Source organism: Amblyraja radiata, chromosome 19 (assembly GCF_010909765.2).
Source record: "Amblyraja radiata isolate CabotCenter1 chromosome 19, sAmbRad1.1.pri, whole genome shotgun sequence".
Lineage (NCBI taxonomy): Eukaryota > Metazoa > Chordata > Chondrichthyes > Rajiformes > Rajidae > Amblyraja > Amblyraja radiata.
In genome coordinates, this window is record NC_045974.1 from 13,903,975 (window position 1) to 13,929,238 (window position 25,264).

At 43.4% G+C, this 25,264-nt stretch overlaps 1 protein-coding gene across 1 annotated transcript in view; it reads right to left on the reverse strand.

The window, feature by feature from the left end:
* LOC116983849 (fibrillin-1-like) overlaps nt 1-20,410 on the reverse strand; it is a 149,068-nt gene extending 128,658 nt beyond the window's left edge. The window contains exons 1-5 of the mRNA XM_033037726.1: nt 20,285-20,410; nt 6,807-6,959; nt 5,391-5,516; nt 3,423-3,539; nt 2,306-2,404 (exon numbers count right to left, since the gene is read on the reverse strand). Of these exons, the coding sequence (XP_032893617.1) occupies nt 2,306-2,404; nt 3,423-3,539; nt 5,391-5,516; nt 6,807-6,959; nt 20,285-20,357 (568 nt within the window). The 5' untranslated portion in view covers nt 20,358-20,410. The remainder of the gene's footprint in view (nt 1-2,305; nt 2,405-3,422; nt 3,540-5,390; nt 5,517-6,806; nt 6,960-20,284) is intronic.
* Nucleotides 20,411-25,264: the final 4,854 nt, after the last annotated feature.

The following is a 25,264-nucleotide window of genomic DNA, read 5'->3' on the forward strand; positions in this document are numbered from 1 at the left end:
GTTCATTAATTCCCTTAACATTCGAACTACAGAATTTAATTCCCTCACCCCCAATTTTTATATTCATGTCTTGCATCTTGTGATTAAGTGGTAGAGCAGATGATTCAGCACACTCAACCCTACCTTATACTTGAACTTCAGGTAGATGAATTTTAGGTCACGTCTGTTTTCCATCCGAACGTATCTCCTTAAATAAAATATGCAATTCCATTCCAAATACAAAATATAATGTGATATAAGATAAAAAAGGTGATAGCTAATAGGGTTAGTAAAGTGTGGAAAGTAAAAAAGAAAAGCAACTACAACTACAATTAGTGCAGTTAGTGATAGCCACCCTAATGTGGCTAAGCATCTATGGACTTCCGTAGCTTTTGGTTTATAAAAATAACCTGCCTCAACTACCTCCTCCGGCAGCTTGTTCCATACACCCAGATGATAGGAATAATATCAGAAATTTGCAGCTATTATGAATCTAGACATGAATGGATCGGTTATGAAGGTCACGCCTCAATCCCTTATGATCTTATGATTCGGGAGAAGAGACTTAATCGCAATTGGCAGCAGTAAAACGTGAAATGTCATACCGATGCAGGATGTTCTGCTTCCAGGGCTCAAGATGTAGCCATGGTGACAAAGACACCGGTAACTGCCCACAGTGTTCACACAGCGCTGGGAACATCCACCATTGCCCTGCGCACATTCATCCACATCTGGAAAGTTTAAACAAACACCAGTAAGAAATCTCAGAGGGCATGTGATGCTAATGCAATAAACACACTAACATTGCTTTTACCCCTACAATGGGCAAGAGATTTTCTACATCCCCTCCCTCCCACAGCCTCTTGCAAAGACGTTTACTGCGGTCTCAGTCCACCAGTAATTAATTTTAGGCTCCCACAGTGAAAAGTGTGAAGTTTTCCAAGTAGGGTAAAAATGAAAAGAAGGAACAAAGTAAGCGAGCTAAGCAAGAAACAACAAAAATATTTTATCTTTATAATGGTATCAGCATTGCAAACAGGTCAATCTGCACGCATTATGTGTTTACAGAAATAAATCATATTGTTATATGACCATTCAGACCTGTGCATGTCGTTCTGTTGTCGGGACTCAAGGTGTGGCCTCGGTGGCAGTCACACCGGTAACTGCCCACAGTGTTCACACAGCGCTGGGAGCAGCCGCCATTGTTCTGAGCACATTCATCCACATCTGAAGAAAACAGACAAGGTATCTTTATTATTTGTTAAAACAAGACATAATCAAGGACCACTCTCCCTTTCCTATCGGGCAAAAGATACGAAACCTTGAAAGCACGAAGCACCAGAAGGAAAATTAAGGGAGATCTTTGCACTGACCTTGCTATGCACATTTATGGCCTCATCCATCCAGAAACAGCATTAACTTCAAAGACAATTCGTTTGCTGTGAATCATTTGCTGTGAATCATTTGTGGCAATATATCAGCTGCAATATAAGCATTTATGTTGCCAGAGACTTGGGTTCGATCCTGACTACGGGTGCTGTCTGCACGGAGTTTGCATGTTCTCCGTGTGACTGCGTGTTTTTTCAGGGGTGTTCCAGCTTCCTCACACACTCCAAAGATTCGTAGGTTTGTAGGTTAACTGGCTTTGGTAATAAAAAATTGCAAATTGTCCCTAGTGTATTGGATAGTAGTAGTGTACGGGATGATCGCAAGTCGGCGCAGATTCGATGGGCCAAAGGGTTGGTTTGTACCCTTGCCCTGTGACTGTATAGGTCATCTTGGGTGATCTACATAGTTTCCTCCCACATCTTAAAGTCGCACGGGCAAATAGCATAGTTACCCACTGTAAGTTGTCCCCAGTGTGTAGGTGTGTGGTAGAATGTAGTGCGGGCAGGTGATGGGAATGTGGTAAACATAAAATGGAATCAGTGTACGATTGATGTATGGAGGAAGGAACTGCAGATGCTAGTTCAAACTGAAGATAGACATAAAAAGCTGTCTGAAGAAGGGTCTTGACCCAAAACATTACCTATTCCTTTTCTCCAGAGATGCTGTCTGACCCGCTGAGTTACTCCAGCTTTTCGTGTCTAGGATAGATGAAGGTGGGTACTTGTGTTGGCACAAGTGTGGTGGGCCGAGGGGCCTGTTCCTGTGCTCTATGCCCCTGTGGCTTTATCAGTTAGCTTTAATAACTTGAAGCAAAATTTTGGAAGGGAGGGTTTCTGGATAGATTCTCCCCCTCCCTTTCACAAGTGTATAACATCTAGACAGTGAATCTCTGGTTGATCAGGAATGAATCTTCACCCATTCCTCTTCAGGCACTAACCTGTGCAGTTACCATCCAGGCACACGCAGAAGTAGCTCCCCACTGTATTCAAACATTGCTCTTGTGGTTTGCATGGAGAACTTCGGCATTCATTGACATCTAAGAATAGAAGGGGAATAGAGATATGAAAAGAACACCAAACATATTCTGAATTTTCCATTGTCCTAATAAATAATCTATCAATATGTTGGGTATGGTGTGGAGTTTTCAGGTGTTGTTGCAGCTGCACTCAAGCAGACAAGTGGTGGATATTTAAGTGTCTCAACCCAAAATTTCACCCATTCCTTCTCTCCAGAGAAGCTGTCTGACCCACTGAGTTGCTCCAGCTTTTTATGTCTATATTCTACCACACTTCTGACCTGAGCCTTGGACAGTCAATGGTAATCCATGGGATATTAATAGTGGCATATCAGTGACATTAATGCAAGTGAATGTCAAAAGGAGAGAGATTAATTTTCTCTTGTTGGACATCATTATAGCCTAGAACTTGTTTGGTGTGAATATTACCTTCCACCTGGAAGCCCAGGCCAAGATATAGTTAGGACATTTAAGTTCATAAGGTCATAACTGACTGGAGTAGTATTTGGCCATTTGGCCCATCAAGTCGACTCCGTCATTCAATCATGGCTGATCTAACTCTCCTTCCTAAACCCATTCTCCTGCCTTTTCCCCATAACCTCTGACACCTGTACTAATCAAGAATCTATCTATCTTTGCCTTAAAAATATCCACTGTCTTGGCCTCCACAGCCTTCTGAGGCAAAGAATTCCACAGATTCACCACCCTCGGACTAAAATGAAATTTCTCCTCATCTCCTGAAAAGAACGTCCTTTAATTCTGAGGCTATGACCTCTAGTCTTAGGCTCACCCACTAGTGGAAACATTTCTCTCATCGACTCTATCCAAGCCTTTCATTATTCTGTGCATTTCAATGAGGTCCCCGCTCATTCTTCTAAACTCCAGCGAGTACAGGCCCAGTGCCGACAAGCGCTCATCATAGATTAACCTACTCATTCCTGGGATCATTCTTGTAATGGATTGTTTGGCCTGGGCACTTCAATGCCGGCTCAGCCTGGGAAGGCCACAACCCTTGAATGAACGTTAGAATAAGACTAACCTTTACAGATGTTGCCGCTGTACTCAAAGCCCGCCCTGCAGTCACATCTGTAACCCCCAGGTACGTTTGCGCATGTGCTCATGGAATTGCAAGGATCCCGTAGGCATTCATTGATGTCTGAGGAAAGAAACAGAATTTCGATGTCAACCAGGACCATCCAATCTTGGATTGTTTAGTTTAGTTTAGTTTAGATATACAGCACGGAAAATGGGCCTTCAGCCCACCGAGTCCGCATCGACCAGCGTTAGCTGTACACTAACACTATCCGACACACTAGGGACAACTTACAATCTTCACCAAAGCCAATTAACCTGCAAACTTGTAAGTATTTGGAGCCCGGTAGGAAACTGGAGCACCCGGGGAAAACCCACGTTGTCACGGGGAGAACGTACAAACTCCGTACACACGGCATCCGTAGTCAGGATTGAACCTGGGTCTCTGCTGCTGTAAGGCAGCACCTCTAGCATTGATGGATAGGAGAACATTTGTGGGCTTGAAAGACTCCTTGGATACTTTCTCAATGAGTCCCTTCATGGTATCCAAAGACTGATGTCCCCTTTCACAGAGTCATACAGAAACAAAATAGGCCCTTCAGCCCACTATGTCCATGCCGACCTTGTCATTTTATCTGTAAATGGACCACAATCTTCTCTGCCTTGCCGATTCAAGAGCTTGTCAAGATGTAAGATAAATGTTGTGAGTACCTACCTCCACAATCCTCAGGCAGTTCTGATTAACAAAGAGATGTGACTTCCCTGCTGCAGTGAGCAGCAAACCGCGATACAAGGCATGTTTCAGCTACCACCTACTGGATTATGGGTGAACTGAGGTTGATATCTACACGTGGAGCACTAGCGTGGAGCTCTGCCAGCGCTGTTATCAAATGTTATCACCACTAACTTGGATAATCTTAGTCTCGAGTTATATTGTTTCTCAGAGAATTGAAGGCAGGAGCACAGCTGACTATGTACGCATGAAGGCATGGTGGGCATGAGCCCTTCTTACTATCTTTATTCAGTGTCCGTGACAATGTCCACTTTGATTATCTGTCTTCCTTCAATCCTGTCCCATACCCGAGGCTTGTAGCACATGTCCAATTGGACATTGGACAATTTTTTGTCTAATTGTAGTCCTGTGTCCAAGATGGCAGCCGTGAAGAGAGAGTGGACGCTAGCGCGCTTTGGCTGCCGCTGCTCTCTCTTCACACTGTGTTTTTGATTTTCTGTTTTTGGATTGAATTCTGTTTTTAATTTGTGTCTCTGTGATGTCTTTTTTACCTGTTCTATTCCGATTATATGTTTTTATTCCGATTACTATGTAAGGTGTCCTTGAGATGTCTGAAAGGCGCCCATTAAATAAAATTTATTATTATTATTAGTCCAGTGCGGCCACTACAGAGGCACCCACTCCAATGTGGTTATTAGTGGAGCAGAGAGACTGCACCTCCCCCGAAGTCTTCAGTCAGGTTAGAGTCAATAGTTGGTCTGCAGGCACCATTCATAGTGCAGGGGCACCAAATAGAGGTGGTGAAATGTGGCTGAATGGCCCTTCAAATGCCCCCCCCCCCCCCCCATGAGTACTCTGTGCTGTTTATAAAGCAGAAAAACCACGACATTGTTTCAACTGCTTACATGGTAAGCAGGCATGGCACAACCAAAAGACAAGAGTGTTTTATTGTCATATGTCCCGAAACGGAACAATGAAATTCTTACTTGCAGCAGCACAACAGGACGTGTAAACACACTACTATGTAAATGTAGTAAAAGTACAGAGTGTAAATATATAACTAACTAACTAACAAACAAATGGGAGAGTTTGGACAAGACCCAGATATTGCCTATGTTTTAGCAAACGGTAAGGGCTTTGCGAAGAGCAAGGGGGTTTTGTACAGAGAATCGGGCATACAATCAGATCCGTAAAAACAAATTCAGGTGAAATGCAACAGAAAGAACATGTGCAAGGCCAGACCTGTACATGTTGTTCTGTTGTCGGGACTCAAGGTGTAGCCTAGGTGGCAGTCACACCGGTAACTGCCCACAGTGTTCACACAGCGCTGGGAACATCCACCATTGCCCTGCGCACATTCATCCACATCTGAAGAAAATGGACATAAAGTATATTAACTACTTGTTAATACATGACATACCCAAGGATCACTCACACCCTGGCCATTCTCCCTTTCCCATCGGGCAAAAGATACCAAACCTTGAAAGCACCAAGTGCCAGGTTTATGCTGGTGGTGTTCCTCGTGGAACCACGCTGGGCCTTTTGCTGTTTGTGGTTTTTATCAACGGTTTGGATGGGAATATACGAGGCATGATTAGTAAGCTTGCAGATGTCACAAAAGCGAGTGGGTCGTAGATAGCAAAGATGGTCATCAAAATTTGCAGCAGGATCTTGATCAGTTGGGCATGTGGGCTGAGGAATGGTTAATGGAGTTTAAACAAGCTAAGTGCAAAGTGTTGCAATTTTGGAAGTCAACCCAGGGCAGAATGTCAGGGCCCTGAGGGGTATTGTAGAGCTGTGGGATCTAGGAGTGCAGTAAGTATATTTACTACCTGTTAACACAAGACATAATCAAGGACCACTCATATTCACATCTAGAGAGAGGTGAAAGGCGTGGGGGAGAAATGGATGCAGATTAGATAGAACTGCCTTAAATCTGGCACTAAACATGCACTAAGTTCTCTGATGGTCTTGGATAGAGCCATCCATTTTATATCTTTGTATTGAAATGAATGGAAATAAAGATCAGGAGAGATGGCGGCTCACATTCATCTGGGCAAGGTCAAAGTCTACCACATATTGACAAAGAGAATTTGTTGTACCATTAGAGTTTGGTACCAATAGAAGACACAGTAGCGACAGATTTATATAACGTTCAAGAGATTACTCCCTCTGTGCTGGAGTAACACCACGGGTCGGGCAGCATCCCTGGGGAACATGGATAGGTGACATTTTGTGTTGGGACCCTTCTTCAGACTCCCAATAATCTGACTGTGTAGGAAGGAACTGCAGATGCTGGTGTAAACTGAAGATTAGACACAAAAAGCTGGAGTAACTCAGTGGGACAGGCAGCATCTCTGGAGAGAAGGAATGGGTGATGTTTCGGGTCTCTCCAGAAATGCTGCCTGTCCCGCTGAGTTACTCTAGCTTTTTCTGTCTATCCCAATAGACTGAAGTTGGGAGCATTTCCAGTCAAAAGTTATGGTTAGACTTATGGGAGCTAACAATAGGTTTACCAGGGATAGCCACTGAGACCAATGAGTCTACGAGACGATTGTGCGTGGTTCTAGCAATAGAATGGAATGAGGGATGTGAGGAGAGGTTGGGGAGGTGGTTTTAATCAATGGTTTCATACACCTTCAGTTCTAATGGACTGACCTTGACAGTCTCCTTCTCGTCCACTGCCCGCGTATCCCGAGATGCAGGAACAATGGTATCCAGCGCTGTCCTGAGTGATGGGTGGCATGCTCACACACTTGGCCAGCACAGGGTCACAGCCGTGGGTCCCATCCAAGCACTGATCATCCTGACCTGCTGGCAGGAACAAACAGGTTAGACCCACATCACAAATGAACGCTGACATTCACACACAGCAGAGACAATTCACACCAGTCAGGAAAATATTGCTCAGGTTCAGCAACACAGAGGTATCACGACCATTCTTTAGCGTCATTTCTCAAGTCAATAATTAAGTAGGAATCCAAAGACTTCCTTGTAAAGCAGTAATCTTGAAGCGGGGAACGGCAGATGCTGAAATCTTGCTCAGAACACAAAGTGCGGGAGTAAGTCAGCGGGTCAGGCAATATCTCTGGATGAAGAGGCCAAGCGTAGACTCCTATAGATCGGCAAGACCAAGTGTAGACTTGGCGATCGTTTCGCTGAACACTTACACTCAGCCTACCTCAGCCGATGCAACCTCTCAGGTGCCAAACATTTCAACTCCCCTTCCCATTCCCACACTCACCTTTCTGCACTGAGCCTCCACCACTATCAGAGTGAGGCTACATATAAATTGGAGGAACGGCACCTCATATTTTGCTCGGGCAGCTTACAACCCAATGGCATGAACGTTGATTTCTCTAATTTCAAGTAACTCCTGCATTCCCTCCTCTCCCTCAATCCCCCCTCCCCCACCCTAGTCAGCCGACCAGTTCCACTGGCAACATCCTTGGATCCCTCTTGTTATCACACCTTCCCCAGCCAACAATGGACCATTGTGGGCTCCACCCTTTCTGAGGTAATTTATTGGCAAGCCCGAATTGTTCAGGCCTTTTCTCATCTCCAGTTTATCCCCCCCCCCCCACACCTCTCTGTTACCTATTATTTTTCACCAGAGATGCTGCCTGACCCTTTGAGTTGCTCCAGCACTCAGTGTCTATCTCTGGAGAACACGGATAGGCAATATTTTACATGGTTTCCTGTGGTTGCGTGGGAAAGTTCTATGCTACAGAGATTTTCCAGCATTATCTGTTTTCGTTCTGCATTGTAGCCCTTGTTCGCGGGTGGTGGAGGAAGCAAATGTTTTGTGTGGCAGATACTTGGGAGTGAATAATGGTCTGGCCTGCCAAACTGATGGGATGCTCTGTCCTAGACAATGTCGTGTGAATGTAGATGTTTTACCTGTAGCCGCTGTATTCATGTGGCTGGTCCAGTGGAGTTTCTGGTTAGTGGTGACTCCCATGATGTTGAGTTGAAGGGGTTAAGTGATGCTCATGCAGGTTCATGTAAAATGAATCTTGTGCTCAAGATGACTATTACCAGGCATGTTTCTGACACAAATATGTCTTGCCATTTACCTATCCATGCCTTAATGTTACCTTTGCATGCTCATGTATTGTATGCAAAACAAAGAATTTATCTGTACCAAGTATGTGACATCAATCAATCAATCAATCAATCAATCAATCAATCAATCAATCAATCAATCAATCAATCAATCAATCAATCAATCAATCAATCAATCAATCAATCAATCAATCAATCAATCAATCAATCAATCAATCAATTAATTAATCAACCAATCAATCAACCAATCAATCAATTATTTAATTAATAAATAATTTGTGTCTACCTAGGTTTTGTTGCTTGCAGACTGTTTTATTAATCGAGATGTTGCAAATTAAATTGAGCTTGGTGTAGTTCACACTGTAGAGAACCTGGGCAATGTGCTGTTATCAGACTGTAATCCTGGTCGCATGTTCAAATCCCATTCTCCTGCACTGAACGTTATTCACATTATTCCCTTTATCAAGCATCCGTACACATTGAATGGCTGGAATGTAATCATTGTCTTTCTGCTAACTGCTTGGCACGCAACAAAAGCTTTTCACTGTAACTCGGTACACATGACAATCAACTAAACGAAACTAAACTAAGCAATCTTCAGCGAACATCTCCATTCCTGATATTATGATGGAAGGAAGATAACTGATGAAGGAATTGAAGATGCTTGCACTGACGAATCAGCCCTGAGGATGGTTACAGATTGTCAAGGCCGACTGGTAGAGCTGTTGCCTCAAAGCTTGCAAAACCTGGGTTCGATCCTGACTTTAGGTGCTTTCCCTGTGAAGTTTGCACGTTCATCTTGTCACCATGTAGGTTTCCTCCTGGTTCTTTGGTTTCATCCCACATCCCAAAAAGACATGTGTGGGAAGGAACTGCAGAAGCTGGTTTATTCAAGGTGGACACAAAAAAGCTGGAGTAACTCAGCGGGACAGGCAGCATCTCTGGAGGGAAGGAAGTGACATTTTGGGTCGAGACCCTTCAATATCCTCCACTTGCCTGGATGAGTGCAGCTGCGACAATACTCAAGAAAACTCCATACCATGCAGGACATAGCAGCCTGATTGACAGATTATTTATTGGGACAGAGGAAAATTTTGTTTTCATATCTCTATTCCCCTTCTATTCTTCGACGTCAATTAATGTAGAAGTTCTCCATGCAAACCACAAGAGCAATGTTTGAATACAGTGGGGAACTACTTCTGTGTGTGCCTGGTTGGTAACTGCACAGGTTAGTGCCTGAAGAGGAATGGGTGAAGATTCATTCCTGGTCAACTGGAGCTTCACTGTCTGGGTGTAAGACACTTGTGAAAGGGAGGAAGAACATCTGTCCAGAAACCCTCCCTTCCCAAATTTTTGCTTCATGTTGAAGCTCTCACCCATTCCTTCTCTCCAGAGATGCTGCCTGTCCCGCTGAGTTACTCTAGCTTTTTGTGTCTATCTTTCACAAAATGACATGCGAGTTTGCAGTTTCATTGGCTTCTGTAAATTGCATCTGGCGTGTAGAGAGTGGATGCAAAGATGCGATAACGCGGGACTTGTGATGGCAGGTGATCGATGGGCTGCATGGACTTGGTGGGCCAAAGGACCTGTTTTCATGCTGCATCTTTTTTTTTTTTTTTAAGATTTTATTTTATTAGAAGTAAGTACAGTCATATGGCACCAAAGTGCCTAATATATATTTTCATAATACATTTTATGTACAACTTCTTTTTTTTTTTTTGTTACACTGAAAAAAGATTAGAATAAGAAAAAGAAGTTAGATAGTAAAGGATAGAAAGATGTGAAATATATAGTGTGTGAAAAAAGAAAACGAGTAAATGAAGAAAGTTGAGAGAGAAAATAGAGAAAAGAAAATAAAATAAAAAAGTAAAGGAGATCATTATTTATAATCTTGACCAACCCTCGTCCAGTCCTGAAACAGTTATTTTTTACAATTGTGTTGCACCATATGATTCCAAAAAAACGACAAATGGAGACCAACTCGTTATGAATTGGTCTGATTTATCCATTAGGAGGAATCGCATTTCCTCAAGATGAGCGGTGTCCAACATACTTGCAATCCACATTTTAAGCGTTGGTATTGATGTACCCTTCCAAAATTTAAGAATTAATTTTTTTGCTATTATTAAACCATAGTTAAGGAATAGATTTTGAGATGTGTTCAATTTATTCCCATCTTCCATTACGCCAAATATAATCATTTCAGTATTAGGTTCCATTCTTGTCTTGAATAATTTTGTAAATATTTCAAAAATATAATTCCAAAATCTATAAAGTTTTATGCAGGAAACTAAGGAGTGTGTTATAGTTGCCTTTTGGGCTAGACATTTATCACAAGTGGTGGATATATTTGGATAAAATTTGTTCAATCTTGTTTTTGAATAATATAATCTATGTACAATTTTAAATTGAATTAGATTATGTCTTACATTAATTGAACATTTATGAATATATATCAGGTATTTTTCCCATTTAACCTTCGTAATTTTTATCATTAGTTCCCGTTCCCACTCTTCTCTAAGTACCTCTGTCGATGGTAGGTCTATATTTAGAATACTATTATATAAATATGATATTAATTTTTGTGAGTCAGCTTCAATATTCATTGCTTCTTCCAATAAGTCAGGAGTTACTTTTTTGATATCCTTGTATATATTTTTTCACGAAATCGCAAATCTGAAGATATTTAAAATATTGGTTGTTTTTCAATTTAAATTTTAATTGTAGTTGTTGGAATGATAATAGGTTTCCCATTTCGTACATATCCCCGATCCTTCTAATTCCGAGGCTGCATCTTTGAATCAATCGAGATCAACCCGTGCCACATCACGCATCACCAAGGGTATTAACTCTGACAGAGAGCTGTCAGTAAGCTCTTATTACTGTTGGAATTATTCCTGGCTCCACATCTATAGAGACCAATTGATTCCAGACCTCTTTAATTATAACAGTTGATTGAAATGTGCAATGATGCTTAATGGAAGGAACGCTTTACCATGAGGGAGTTAACCCTGATGGAGACTGATATGTATCACAGCAGGTCTTATAATCCCAGGCTAATATGAATCTAGGCTTTATAAGCCATTTCAGGGTAGTCAATAGGGACTGATATAATTATGAGACAAATTAACATCATGGCATTTTTTTGGGTCAATCATCAGGTACCAGGAATAATGATTTTGCTTCTCAGTAAAATGAACCTGATGTTCAATTAAGGGGCCTTAGGTTAGTGTTGACTGGAGGGGAATGGTGTGCATTGTTGGAGTTGTTGGCTGGTGTCAGCTGAAGCCACTATGGTTCTTCAGGGGGATTAAACAAACATTGATCAAAGACGCAGTTCCAGGTGCACAGTTCCTTGAAAATGGCGTCGCGGTTAGATAGGGTGGTCAAGAAGGCTTTCAGCACATTGACCTTCATCGGGTCAGAGTATTCAGTATAGAGGCTGGGATGTGTAAGAAGGAACCGCAGATGCTGGTTTACACTGAAAATAGACACAAAATGCTGGAATAACTTAGCAGGACAGGCAACATCGCTGGAGAGAAGGTGTGGGTGACGTTTCGGGTCGAGACCCTTCTTCAGGCTTCAGATGCTCCGGTTTTCTTTACATTCCTTAAACCTGAAGATGTTAGTTTGCTGCTATATCTTAACCCTGGTGTACTTATGTGGAAAACATGTGGGACTGATGGGGTCACTCTGTGTGGAGTCGGTATGGACGTGATGGGCTGAATGTAGACTCTGTAGACCCCGAGCTGGTATGGTGTTGACGGCTCAGCCTTTCTATGCATCCTGCTAGGAGGTCGCTAGTCACATCTCCACCTCCTCCACTGCCTGTATTCCATTTCCATTCTCATGTGGGTAGTGCATGACCCTAAAATATGTTGGCTTGAGTAATACTGTCATGGAGACAAGCTGTTTGACCCAACTTGCCCACACCGGTCAACATGTCCCATCCACACTGGTCCCACCTGCCTGTATTTGGCCCATATTCCTCTAATACCTGTCCTATCCATGTACCTGTCTAAATGTTTCAAACGTTTTCCAGTTTTGTTAACACTAGAAGATTCAAGTCTAGCGCCACACTGACTGCTGCCATTTCTGAATTTGCTTTCTTGGTGTGGTTTATGAAATAGACTCTCTACTGTTTAAAAATAAAGGACAATCAGTGATTGACAATAAAAGCTTGCTGTGCAAGCATCACCCATATATCGGGAATGCAAACATGCTAGATTCTTGTTAGTGATATAGAATGACTTGCCAAATACTTGCACCTGAAACCATCAACGTTTAAGTGGCTGGGGTGAGTTTCAAGGATGTTATTTCGGTGAAACTGTTCCAGCAGATCCCTGGGGATAAAGGTACCGCCCAATGTTGAAGCCATTCAAGCCAGAAGCTGCTGTACTTGATTCCTGGTTTGTTCTCCGCCAACTGGGTTTGAACTGCTCTTCACAAACAAAAGCAGTAGACATTGTAGATAGAAAACAACTCAACAGGATGGAAGGGAAGATGTGAGAGCACTTCCAGAGGGTCTTCACTATACTTTCTCTCCCCCTCCCCCCCTCCTCCCCATTGTCCTTTCAAGTAAAGACTCGTCAGCAGTTAATATAGATGCAGGCATCATCTAAATGGTGGCCGACTAGGAAAAGGGGAGATGCAGCGAGACCTGGGTGTCATGGTACACCAGTCATTGAAAGTGGGCATGCAGGTGCAGCAGGCAGTGAAGAAAGCGAATGGTATGTTAGCTTTCATAGCAAAAGGATTTGAGTATAGGAGCAGGGAGGTTCTACTGCAGTTGTACAGGGTCTTGGTGAGACCACACCTGGAGTATTGCGTACAGTTTTGGTCTCCAAATCTGAGGAAGGACATTATTGCCATAGAGGGAGTGCAGAGAAGGTTCACCAGACTGTTTCCTGGGATGTCAGGACTGTCTTATGAAGAAAGACTGGATAGACTTGGTTTATACTCTCTAGAATTTAGGAGATTGAGAGGGGATCTTATAGAAACTTATAAAATTCTTAAGGGGTTGGACAGGCTAGATGCAGGAAGATTGCTCCCGATGTTGGGGAAGTCCAGGACAAGGGGTCACAGCTTAAGGATAAGGGGGAAATCCTTTAAAACCGAGATGAGAAGAACTTTTTTCACACAGAGAGTGGTGAATCTCTGGAACTCTCTGCCACAGAGGGTAGTCGAGGCCAGTTCATTGACTATATTTAAGAGGGAGTTAGATGTGGCCCTTGTGGCTAAGGGGATCAGAGGGTATGGAGAGAAGGCAGGTACGGGATACTGAGTTGGATGATCAGCCATGATCATATTGAATGGCGGTGCAGGCTCGAAGGGCCGAATGGCCTACTCCTGCACCTAATTTCTATGTTTCTATACTGTAGGTATAGGCATACACTAGGAACTGTAGATGTTGGAAAATTAGTAAAATAAGTACTGGAGTAATTCAGTGGGCCAGGTAGTATATTTGGAGATAATGGATAAGACTTGAAACATCGCCAATCTATGTTCTCCAGAAATGCCGCCAGACCCGCTGAATTACTGCGGCTCTTTGCAATTTTTAGGTGCAGACAGAGATATGCTGACCTCTCAACTCTTCTCACATTGTGCTCAAATTTATACAGCGTCCAGCTATTATAAAGGAACAGGATCTCTAATGGTGCGGCAGTGTTAACCCATGTGGTGAGAACATTTTCAAATGTGCTTTGGTTTCTACCAGGGCATCTAATCCCCGGCGCTGGTCTCAAACCTCCCATCACACAAACACCCAACATCAGTCTATACAAAAGTCTGAGACTGTCCACTTCCACCTGCTACCCATGCAACAACTTTCTATCTCCTGGCTGGTTAACACACAACAAAAACAGTTTCATGGTACCTTGATACACGTGACAATATACAAAACGTAACTGAACTGGGAAGAGAGGTCTTCGATGCTTATTTGCCCACATTCTGATACCAGTTTAGAAACAGCTCATTGGCAATAACTACAGATCTCTGGCTGCAGAGTTAAGGTACAAATGAAATCTGTCTGTTTCCTTCAGGAAGGCTTGCAAGCAATCTCCAGTGGCACTCCAGAACAGTTTGATGATCAAATCCATTGTATTTATGTGCTTTTGGCCCTATTCGGGTTAGCATGGGATACAAATACAGTAAGATCCAGCTTATTCTCATCAAACAGTTGACCTAAGCTGACCTAAGTCATGACCAACCATCCTTCCTTTGCTATGGTAAAAGGAACACAATGAATCTGATCAAGTATTGCAACTCTCAATTTTCCTAAAACATGGGATCAATTGGTGGCATGGCATACAGTGATATACATGAAGAGCCATTGGAAATCCATCTGTGTCTGAGCTACTGGAAAAGTCATCAGCAGACCATGTTGTTTCAGGCTGGAGATGTAGAGTCGGCTTGCTTGGTGTAAATGTTGGAATTGGCAAGAAACTTCATTGCAAAGCTTAGGCGGACCAAGTTGGGAGCAATGTCCTATTGAAAAGTATATCCAGTGACATACTGGGGAAAACGTGCTTCAAAATAGTTTTTCGCTGATGGGTTTGCGTGTTAAAAGAAGACATGACCTATGATAATTTGTTCACCCGTATTACACAAAGTGCAGGAGTAACTCAACGGAGCAGGCAGCATCTTTGAAGGATAGGCAACATTTCACATTGGAATCCTTCTTTGGACTGATTGTGGATGACAGTGGAGGTAAATTCTCTGGATGCTTTCAAGAGAGAGTTAGATGGAGCTCTTAAAGATAGCGGGGTCAAGGAATATGGGGGGGGGGGAAGGCAGGAACGGGTACTGATTGTGGATGATCAGCCATGATCACAGTGAATGGCAGTGCTGGCTCGAAGAGCAGAATGGCCTGCTCCTGCACCTGTTGTCTATTGTCTATTGTAATGGGCGAGAAAGCTGCATAAGAGGCCAGGGTGGGTCAAAATCTGGCAAATGATTGTTGGATATTGGTGAGGGGGGGATTTGATTAGCAGATGGGTGGAGGAAGGCTAGAGATGAAAAGAAGACAAATGGGGTCTAAAGGAGACAAGGTGTTGATAAGAAGAGAAGAGGTTTCACAAAGCAGTGAAATGTAAAGCCTGAGGAGGGAAGGGGAGTGTGATGAAGAGGGGTGGATTAGTAGTGGGGCTGAATGTTCACTCATCTGTGCTGACTGTTCACAATGACTCTTGGGCTAATCTGATTTCAAAATTCTCATCCTCATTCTGCAACCTTCAAAAGCTAATATCTCTTGTCCATGCCCACTTATTTCATTGCATCTAAGCTTTCAGATAACCAAACCTAAAACTCTGATGGTCAGAAGTAGGGTACTGACCCAAAACGTCACCCTTCTTCTCCAGAGATGCTGCCTGACCTGCAGAGTTACTCCAGCACTTTGTATCTATCTTCGATATAAACAAATATCTTCAGTTCCTTCCTACACCTTAAACTCTGAAATTCTTCTTCCAACTACTCTTTTCCCTATATTCCTCCGTTGATGAAGCTCTGGACCCCCGGTTTAATATCTCCCTTAGCTTGTTCAGGTTAAGTCCAGCCAGGTTTATGCACAAGTACAGTGTGGCACAGGTACAATGAAGTTCTTGCTCGCAACAGCAACACAGGCACATGGACTCCGATCAAAACCTTCGACTCAGGTGACAAACTATTTCACCGCAAACTTAGCTGGACCATCCACGCTAATATTTAAGTTGCAAGAGACTTGGATGTTATGCAGCAAATGACCACAAATAGTTACCAGATTTGAAATCACCGGTTAATCTTTGACCAATTGCCCTTTCCTAAGTTATCCAACATTCAGGACTGTGTGAAATCTGGGTGTGCTGCTGTAACATTCAAGATGTCTCCTTCTCATCACAATGACATTAAGAATGTGAATATCAACAAAAAAAACTGCACATGCTGAAATCATCCCTGACTGGAAATGCTATTTTTTTCTCTTTCCACAGGTGCTGCCTGACTTGCTGAGTTTTTCCACCGTTTTCTGTTTTTGCGATATTAACTCAGTGTATCAAGGACAATTGCCAATGCCTTATATGTACTAAAAAAAAATCTGATAGACACAAAATGATGGGAATTGCATTGCTGAATATCGATTTCTCTAATTTCAGGTAACCCTTGTATTCCTTCTGTCTCCATCCCTCCCCCACCCTGGACGTCCTGCTGGTCTTACTGTTCGCAGCCCCTCGTTATCACCCCAACAGCCAACAATGGAACATTGTGGGCTCTTTGGTCATCAGTGTCGGCTCTGATCTGTTCTGCACCTTTTCATACCTCCAGTTTCCCTCTCTCCTGACTCTCAATCTGAAGAAGGATCTCAGCCCAAAATGTTACCTATTTCTTTTCTGTAGAGATGCTGACTGATCCATTGAGTTACTCCAGCCTTTTGTGTCTATCTTCGGTGTAAACCAGCATCTGCAGTTCCTTCCTACACATACAAACAAATGAGTTAAGAGCAGGAAGAGGTAATTCAGTCCCTCAAACTTGCTCCACCATTTATAACGAATGGCTCTTGCCTAATTCCTCGTTCCTCTCCATCCTCAACAGCCAGTCGCTCTCGGCTAAACAAAGATGTGCCTCGGAAGTAGTCAAAGACTCTGCTTTCGTCACCCTTTTAGGAAGAGTTCTGCAGATGCATAAAACACTTGAGAGAGAAACATTTCATCTTATCCCTCTGCCTGAAACAGGAGATCGCATATTATTAAACAATCACCCTTGTTCTAGATTCTCCCTTAAGGCAAAACATCATCTCTACATCAAACCTGTCACAACCCCTTGTTACAATTGTGTAATAGATGTAACCAGTCCCATGGATCTATCTAAAGCGATCACCTGTGAACTACAAGCTATAGATCTGAAAACAGGCCAGAAAACAGAGCGTTTTTGACAGCAAAATAACCATGAAGTTTAGAGTAATGGGACCTCTCCCTCGGTAGTGTCCAGCTGTTGGATTTGATAACAGTCTGGATATATTCCCTGTCATCCTGTAGCATATATTCTGCCTACAGCCAAGTCAACGGGGAGAAAAGCCTTTTACGTAGCATTTAACAGCCCAAGTCATTCAGTTCCAGTACTTACAGATCACTCCCACCTCGACTAATATCTTGCTAAAAGCATAAACTAATTTCTTTCTCCCGGCGTGGGGAGACTGCCGTGTGGGAGGGGGAAGAACAACAGAGACCCGGTGTGGGGGGAGACCGCCATGAGGGGGGCGGGGGGGAAGAACAAAGGGGCAACTGACGCCACGGGGGGAGAAATTTGTAACTTTGTAAGCGCCCTTTATGGGTGGCTATTCGCATACCTTGGGTATGCAAGAAAATAATCCCACTGTGACTGTCAATTTGTCGTAAATGTATCTGCAATATTTCCTGTTGATGGCATTTTTAGAATTTATAGCAACAAGTGGTCAACTGTCACTTTGATCGGTAGGGGTCAGCGGTCGTTGAGGCCGTCGGCGGTCGAGGATGGGCCACGTGAAAGCTGGAGGACACGCTGCCAGGAACAAAGGATCCGGCGTGGGGCGACCGCTGTGAGGGGGAGAGGGGTGGACAAAGGAGGACCCAGCATGGGACACATTGTAACTTTGTCGGTACCCTTTATGTGGCGACTATTTGCATTCCTTGGGTGGCAAAACAAAGAATTTCACTGTGACTTGTCACATGTGACAATAAAGTATTCATTCATTCATCTCTCTCATAACATTCACTCGCTCAGCCTCTTGTGCAAGGTGACAGGGCTTTGGCAGCAAACATCAGCCAGAGGGCAAGAGCAGAACATCGCTCGATATTGTGAAAAGTGAGGAAGACAGAGGATTAAAAGGCTTAAAATAAACAAGAGCGGTTGAGATTGTACCGCAGTTAATGTGCGGTATGTATTACAGAGAAATACAGCGCAGAAGGGCTGAAGATGCAAAAGATTGAAATCATGTACCATCAGATTCAAGAACAACTTTTCCCCATTGTTAGCAACTACTGAATGATTCTCACACTAGCTGGGGTGCAGTCCCTATCTCCCAACCTACCTCATTGTAGACCTTGCACTTAAAAAAAAATCTGCTTGCACTTACTCTGTAACGTTATAACATGATTTTCTGCCCTCAGGTATTTTTCTCTTTCACCACCTGGTGTACATATGTATAGCTTGTTTGGACTTTGTATGGCTTGATTGTATTCATGTCTAGTTTGATATGACTGCACAGCGCACAAACAAAACTTTTCCTTGTATCTCATTACACACGGCAATAATAAACCAATACCAATATCAACCACCTGTTTACACTAATCTTACATGAATCTCAATTTTTTAAAATCATTTTACATGCAATATAAAAACAATGTATTGTGAATGTTAGAAATCAGATAAGGTGCCGGAAATACCCAGCAGATCAGGAGGTATCCATGGAAAGAGAAACAGAGTTAATGTTTCAGTTCAGTGACATTCCATCAGAATTCTGAATCTGGCCTAATCTGTAAATTAACCTCACTTGCTGACTACACAAGGTACCTTGATTTTTTGCATGATTGACGCCAATGCCTTCAAAACATTATTTGGACATAAATTTACTGGTGTTGTATTCACTGAGACTATCTATCTTTATATTCAGATGCAAACTGATTTGTTATGTGACTATTAAACAATGATTGCGCCTACCACCAAATTCAAGGACACCTTTTTCCGAGGTGTTGTCAGCTTCTTTAACAGGCCTGTTGTAAGCAATGGATGGATTCACGATCCTGCAATCTACTTCATGCAGCTCTTACACTTTTCATTTGACACTGCATTTTCTCTGTAGCTGTAACATTATATTTAGTTTAGTGTAGTTTAGTTTAATTTTGTGATACAGTGGAAACAGGCCCTACGGACCACCGAGTCCGCGCTGACCAATGATCACCCGTACTCTAGATCTATCCTACACACCAGAGACAATTAACAGAAGGCATTTATCCTAGAAATCTGTACATCTTTGGAACGTGGGAGGAAACCGGAGCACCCGGAGAAAACCCGTGTGGTCACAGGGAGAACGTACAGACTCCGTACAGACAGCACCCGTGATCAGGATCGAACCTGGGTCTCTGGCGCTGTAAGGCAGTAACGCTACCTCTGCGCCACCTGATTCTACGTGGTTTAAACGTATTCGTAAATGAATGGTTTACCTGGATAGCATGCTAAATGGTTTTTCTCTCGGTATTCGTACCAACTATTTTTAAACCACAACCCCTTTGCAATAAAGGACAACGTACGGTTTGCCTTCAACAAATGCCAGCCAACCTATTGCGATGCATGCCCTGGAACACCTCATTTGTAGGCTCTCTTCATTTAGATAATAATCCACCTCTTACCAGAGTGCAGCACCTCACAATTTCCCACATTGAATTTAATTTACCAGGTTTCAGCCCAACCTGCTCCATCCATCTACATTGCATTGCAGAATCACAATGGCCTCATCACAATAAGCTTTCCCATCCATTTTCGAATCATCGGCAAACATGGAAAATTGACATTTAGTTCCCTCCTCCAGGTCATTAATGTAAATTGTAAACAGTTGAGGGTGAAGAACCGATCGCTGGGATACTTCGTTCATTACATCCATTCAGCCTGTAAAGGATCCATTCACTCCAACTCTGCTTTCTCTGTGATTGCCAGTTTTTATTCCACGCTAATAGAATTCCTTCATCCTTTTAATTTATGCATCAGAATCAGAACATAAACACCTAAGGAACCCAAACAGGCATAGACCATTCACCCCGTCAAGCCGGCTCCACTGTTCAATAAGATCACAGCTGATCTTTCATGACAACACTAATTTCCTGCACTATCCCCATCTCCTTATGTGCCTTTACTATTTAAAAATCTTATCCGTCTCAATTTTGAATGAAATCTACAGCTGAGCCTCCATAACTCTCCAAGGTAGAGAATTCCAAGGATTCACCACCCTCTGTCAAGATGGTCTTGAATCCTAACGCAGAGATAAGGATGCTACTTGCCCTGTCTTGCTTCACACGTCCTCAATATCTGGGGTTAAGATACAACAAATGAGAAACACATTGTCTCCTCACCACAGGGAGTCACCCCTTCAGCCAGTACCCAAAGCATGGACAGCAAACGGAACTCGATTCTTAACCCAGCCATTCAATCTTCCTCCGAACATGTCTCACCAAGTACTGATATCGTTTGGAATATGGGTGTCCCTCTTATAAAGGCAATTATCTATTCCCGATTGTCACACCCCTTTTCAATGCTGGCTGTGTCATTGTGAAGAGGGTGGGTCTTGCCCCGTTGCATGTATCGTAAACAAACCAAAATTCAAAACTGAAATGTCAGATCAGCAGCAAGCTAATACAGGGAAGTGAATTGAATTCCAGCTTCATTTAGAACTTGATTATCGGGAGGGGAAAAGAAAAGTACTTCAAAAAGCTAACGCAACCAGTGAATTGAGTCAGTCTGTGCATCCCTGGGCATGTCACTTTTTAAACAGTACTGTCGATCACAGTGTACAACACAAAGGAGTTTATTCAAGGTAATCCCCCCCCACCCCACCCACTCTGAGCATCTATTAGGCCACCACAGTAATCAGGTAACCTTAATGACGATCTTGGGATTTAATAGCTTAAATAGCCATCGCAGTCATAAAACAAAACCCTATTATTTGAGAAAGGAACAAAGCCAGTAGCATTTGTCAGAAATACGTTTTCAAGGACCTATTCCAGCATCGCTGACAGAGCTATGGGTGGGATCCTGAGGAAACGTTGCTTCTGTTGGGTAATTTGCAGTTTGCAGTATCGCAAAATTAAGCTCATGGCTTGATTTTGGGTTAATGCGATGGAAAACAGCCAGAAGTGATCTTTTTAAAAAGTTCATAAGTTCATACATTCTAGGAACAGAATTAAGCCATTCGGCCCATCAGGTCTACTCTGCCATCTAATCATGGCTGGTCTATCCTTTCAACTCCATTCCCCTGCCTTCTCCGCTTGACGGGACTGTGGCTCTACTCACTGGAGTTTCGAAGGATGGAGGGAGGATCTCATGCTAATCAACCGTATAGTGAAAGGCCTGGACAGAGCGGGTGTAGAGAAGATCTTTCCAAATTTAGGAGTGTCTAGGACCAGAGGGCACAGCTTCAGAATAAAAGGACGTACCTTCAGAACGGAGCTGAGAAGGAATTTCTTTAGTCAGAAGTTGGTGAATCTGTGAAATTCAGTCCCATTGACAGCCGGGAGAGGCCAAATCATTACGTATTTTTAAAGCAGAGATTGATAGGTTCTTGATTAGTAAGGGTGTCAAAGGTTGCGGGGTGAAGGCAGGAGAATGGGGTTGAGAGAGAAAAATACATCAGCCATAATTAAATGGTGGAGCAGACTCAGGGGGTTCAAATGCCTAATTCTGCCCCTATGTCTTATGATCTTATGATAATATTACCATTTCATCTTCAACAACCAAAGTCAATAACCTTCTGGTTTTTTTTTCAGATTATATTTTAGTGATCGTTCTTGTTTGTTCATCTCGTCCCCACTGTTTCCTGGGAATCTCTGCTCCATGACCAAGCAAGTGGAATACAAAGATTCAGGATGATATTGAAAACCTTGAGCCTATGCATGAGGAGAGACCTGACAAAAAAGTTAATAAAACTACGAGAGGCATAGATATGTTAGACTGTCAGAACCTTTTCCCAGGGTGGAAATGTCATAGACTAGAGGGCATAGCTTTAAGGTGATAAGGGCAAAATTTAAAGAAGATACACGGGGCCATTAACAACGAGATGGGGATAAACAGCAGTATGGACGTGGTGTACCGAAGGGCTTGTGAGTATTACTGTATAACGATGACTCTAATGACCCCAACATGGGTGCTGGGCTTTTTATTTATTTAGTACAGATATCTCATTTTTATTGGAAAGCATTAATTGCACATTTTAATCATCTTCCTTCAAGATTCAAAAGTCAAGGTTTTTCCTATATTTTCTCCTATCTCAGACCATTGCATAGTGAAGAACAACATAGAACATAGAAGAGAATAGAAGAGGAACAAGCTCTTCGGCCCTTAATGTCTGCTCCGAACATGATGCCAAATGAAACAAATCCATTCTGCCTGCACATGATCCATATTCATCCATTGCTTGCATGTTCATGTACTTGTCTAAAGCCTTTTAAATGTCACTCTCATACATACCATCACACATCACATACTCTGGCAGCAATTTTCCAGGCAACAACCACTTTCTGTGAAAACACTTGCCCCGCACATCTCTTTTAAACTTCCCCCCTCTCATCTTTAAGCTATGACCTTTAGTATTTGACATTTCCACCCTGGGGTAAAAGCTCTGACTGTTTATCCTACCATGCCTCTCGTAATTCTATAAGTTTCTATCATGCCTTCCCTCAGCCACCGATACTCCAGAGAAAACAAACAATCCAACAAATAAACTTCTCTTTATAGCTAATATCCTCTAATCCAGGCAGCATTCTGGTAAATTACTATACCTTCTTCATATCCTTCATATCCCTCCTGTTATGAGATGACCAGAACTGCACACAATGTCCCAAATGCAGCCTAACCACATGATTCTTGATTAGTACGGGTCAGAGGTTATGGGGAGAAGGCAGGAGAATGGGGCTGGGAGGGAGAGATAGGTCAGCCATGATTGAATGGCGGAGTAGATATGATGGGCCAAATGGCCTAATTCTACTCTCATCACTTATGATCTTCTGAACCAAAGATTTATAAAGTTGCAAAATGGCTTAATTTTGGGTTACTATGAATGGAAACAGGCAGAGTAATCTTCCTACAAGAAGGAAGACTTACATTTATGTAACGCCTTTCCACAAGCTCCATTTGCCTTCTTTGGCCCATCAAGATGTATTTTTAAGTCTCATTATTTAGGAAATTTCTACTTATGATAAAACCAGTAATAATGAGCAAAACACAAAGAGCTGTAGTAACTCCTGATTCTTACACTCAACGCCCTGACAAATGAAAGCAAGCACACCATATACCTTCTTTATCATTCTAACTGCTTCCATTGCTACTTTGAGGGAGCTACTGTATGGACTTGGATCACAAGATCACTCTACAAATCAAAGATGTGTTCTAAGGCACTTCTTTGCACCATCCAGCATGTGCACAATAGTCATTGTCCAGTGTATTTTGTTCACCTTCACAATAAATGATTAAGCATTTTGTTGTTGACATCACAAATTCAACGGATATTGGCATAGAATTGAGCGATGATGTAAGATTTTCATCTTAAAATAATTCAATATCCATTGATTGGAAAGCAATTGGAGGAAGTTAAGCTATACTGAGAATCGAGCTGCCAATTACTGCGGCAGTCATGCATCCAGCCATGATAGTGGTGAATTAATCTCATGTTGTTTTGGATGTTAAAGCTCAACACATTAAGAGAAAAGCAACTTGGATTCTCATCTCAGATTCAGATTCAGATTCAACTTTAATTGTCATTGTCAGTGTACAGTACAGAGACAACGAAATGCAGTTAGCATCTCCCTGGAAGAGCGACATAGAATATGATTTCAATAAATAAATCTATTTACATGCATACAATACAATACAATACAATACAATTCAATTTATTGTCATTTGGACCCCTTGAGGTCCAAACGAAATGTCGTTTCTGCAGCCATACATTACAAACAAAAAGACCCGAGACACAACACAGTTTACACAAACATCCATCACATCGTTGTGATGGAAGGCAAAAAAAAACTTATCTCTCCACTGCACTCTCCCCCCCGATGTCAGAGTCAGAGTCAAAGTCAAAGCCCCCGGCTGGCGATGGCGATTGTCCCGCGGCCATTAAAGCCACGCCGGGTGATGCAAGGTCGCGCACCGGGTCTTGGTGTTAGAGCCCCCGGCGGGCGCTCGCAAAGTCCCGCGGCCATTCCAAGCCGCGCGGGGCGATGGTGTAAGGCCCCGCTCAGGTGCTCTTCAACCCCGCAACTTGGGTGGGAGAAGTCGCCGTTGCGGAAGCCCCGAAAAGCGGTCTCCCAGCAGGGACCCGCGGGCTCCCGGTGCCGCCGTCCGCCAAACCCGCAGTTGCAGCCTCCGAAGCTCCGGAGGTCGGGTGGCAGCAGCGCTCCACCACCGCTCCACCCGCTCCGGACTCGGCCAGCCCCGTGACGGTGAGTAGTCGGCAGCTCCGCAGCTGGAACCCCAGGTCGTTCCTGTTGGAGGCCGCTCCACGTTGCAGCCCCAACGACAACGGAGACCCGACAAAGAAAAGGTCGGGTCTCCCGTGCAGGGGAAACATTTAAAAGTTACCCCCCCCCACCCCCCACCCCCCCCCCACACACATACCCCAACAAAAAAAATAACAAAAACTACATAAAAACGAGACAAAAAATAATAAAACACAGACAGACTGCAGAGGCCGCTGCTGACGAGAGTCGCGCCGCCCACCGAATACAGTCATAGACTTCTTTTTCCTGTGGGAGGAGTGTCCGGGGGGGGGGGGGGGGGTTGATTGGCAGTCACCGAGGTACATTGTTGAGTAGTGTGACAGCCGCAGGGAAGAAGCTGTTCCTGGACCTGCTGGTCCGGCAACGGAGAGACCTGTAGCGCCTCCCGGATGGTAGGAGGGTAAACAGTCCATGGTTGGGGTGAGAGCAGTCCTTGGCGATGCTGAGCGCCCTCCGCAGACAACGCTTGCTTTGGACAGACTCAATGGAGGGGAGCGAGGAACCGGTGATGCGTTGGGCAATTTTCACCACCCTCTGCAGTGCTTTCCGGTCAGAGACAGAGCAGTTCCCATACCATACTGTGATACAGTTGGTAAGGATGCTCTCGATGGTGCAGCGGTAGAAGTTCACCAGGATCTGAGGAGACAGATAGACCTTCTTCAGTCTCCTCAGGAAGAAGAGACGCTGGTGAGCCTTCTTGACCAGAGTTGAGGTATTGTGGGTCCAAGAGAGGTCATCAGAGATGTTGACCCCCAGGAACTTGAAGCTGGAAACACGTTCCACCTCCGTCCCGTTGATGTGGATGGGGGTGTGCGTGCCGCCCCTAGACTTCCTGAAGTCTAC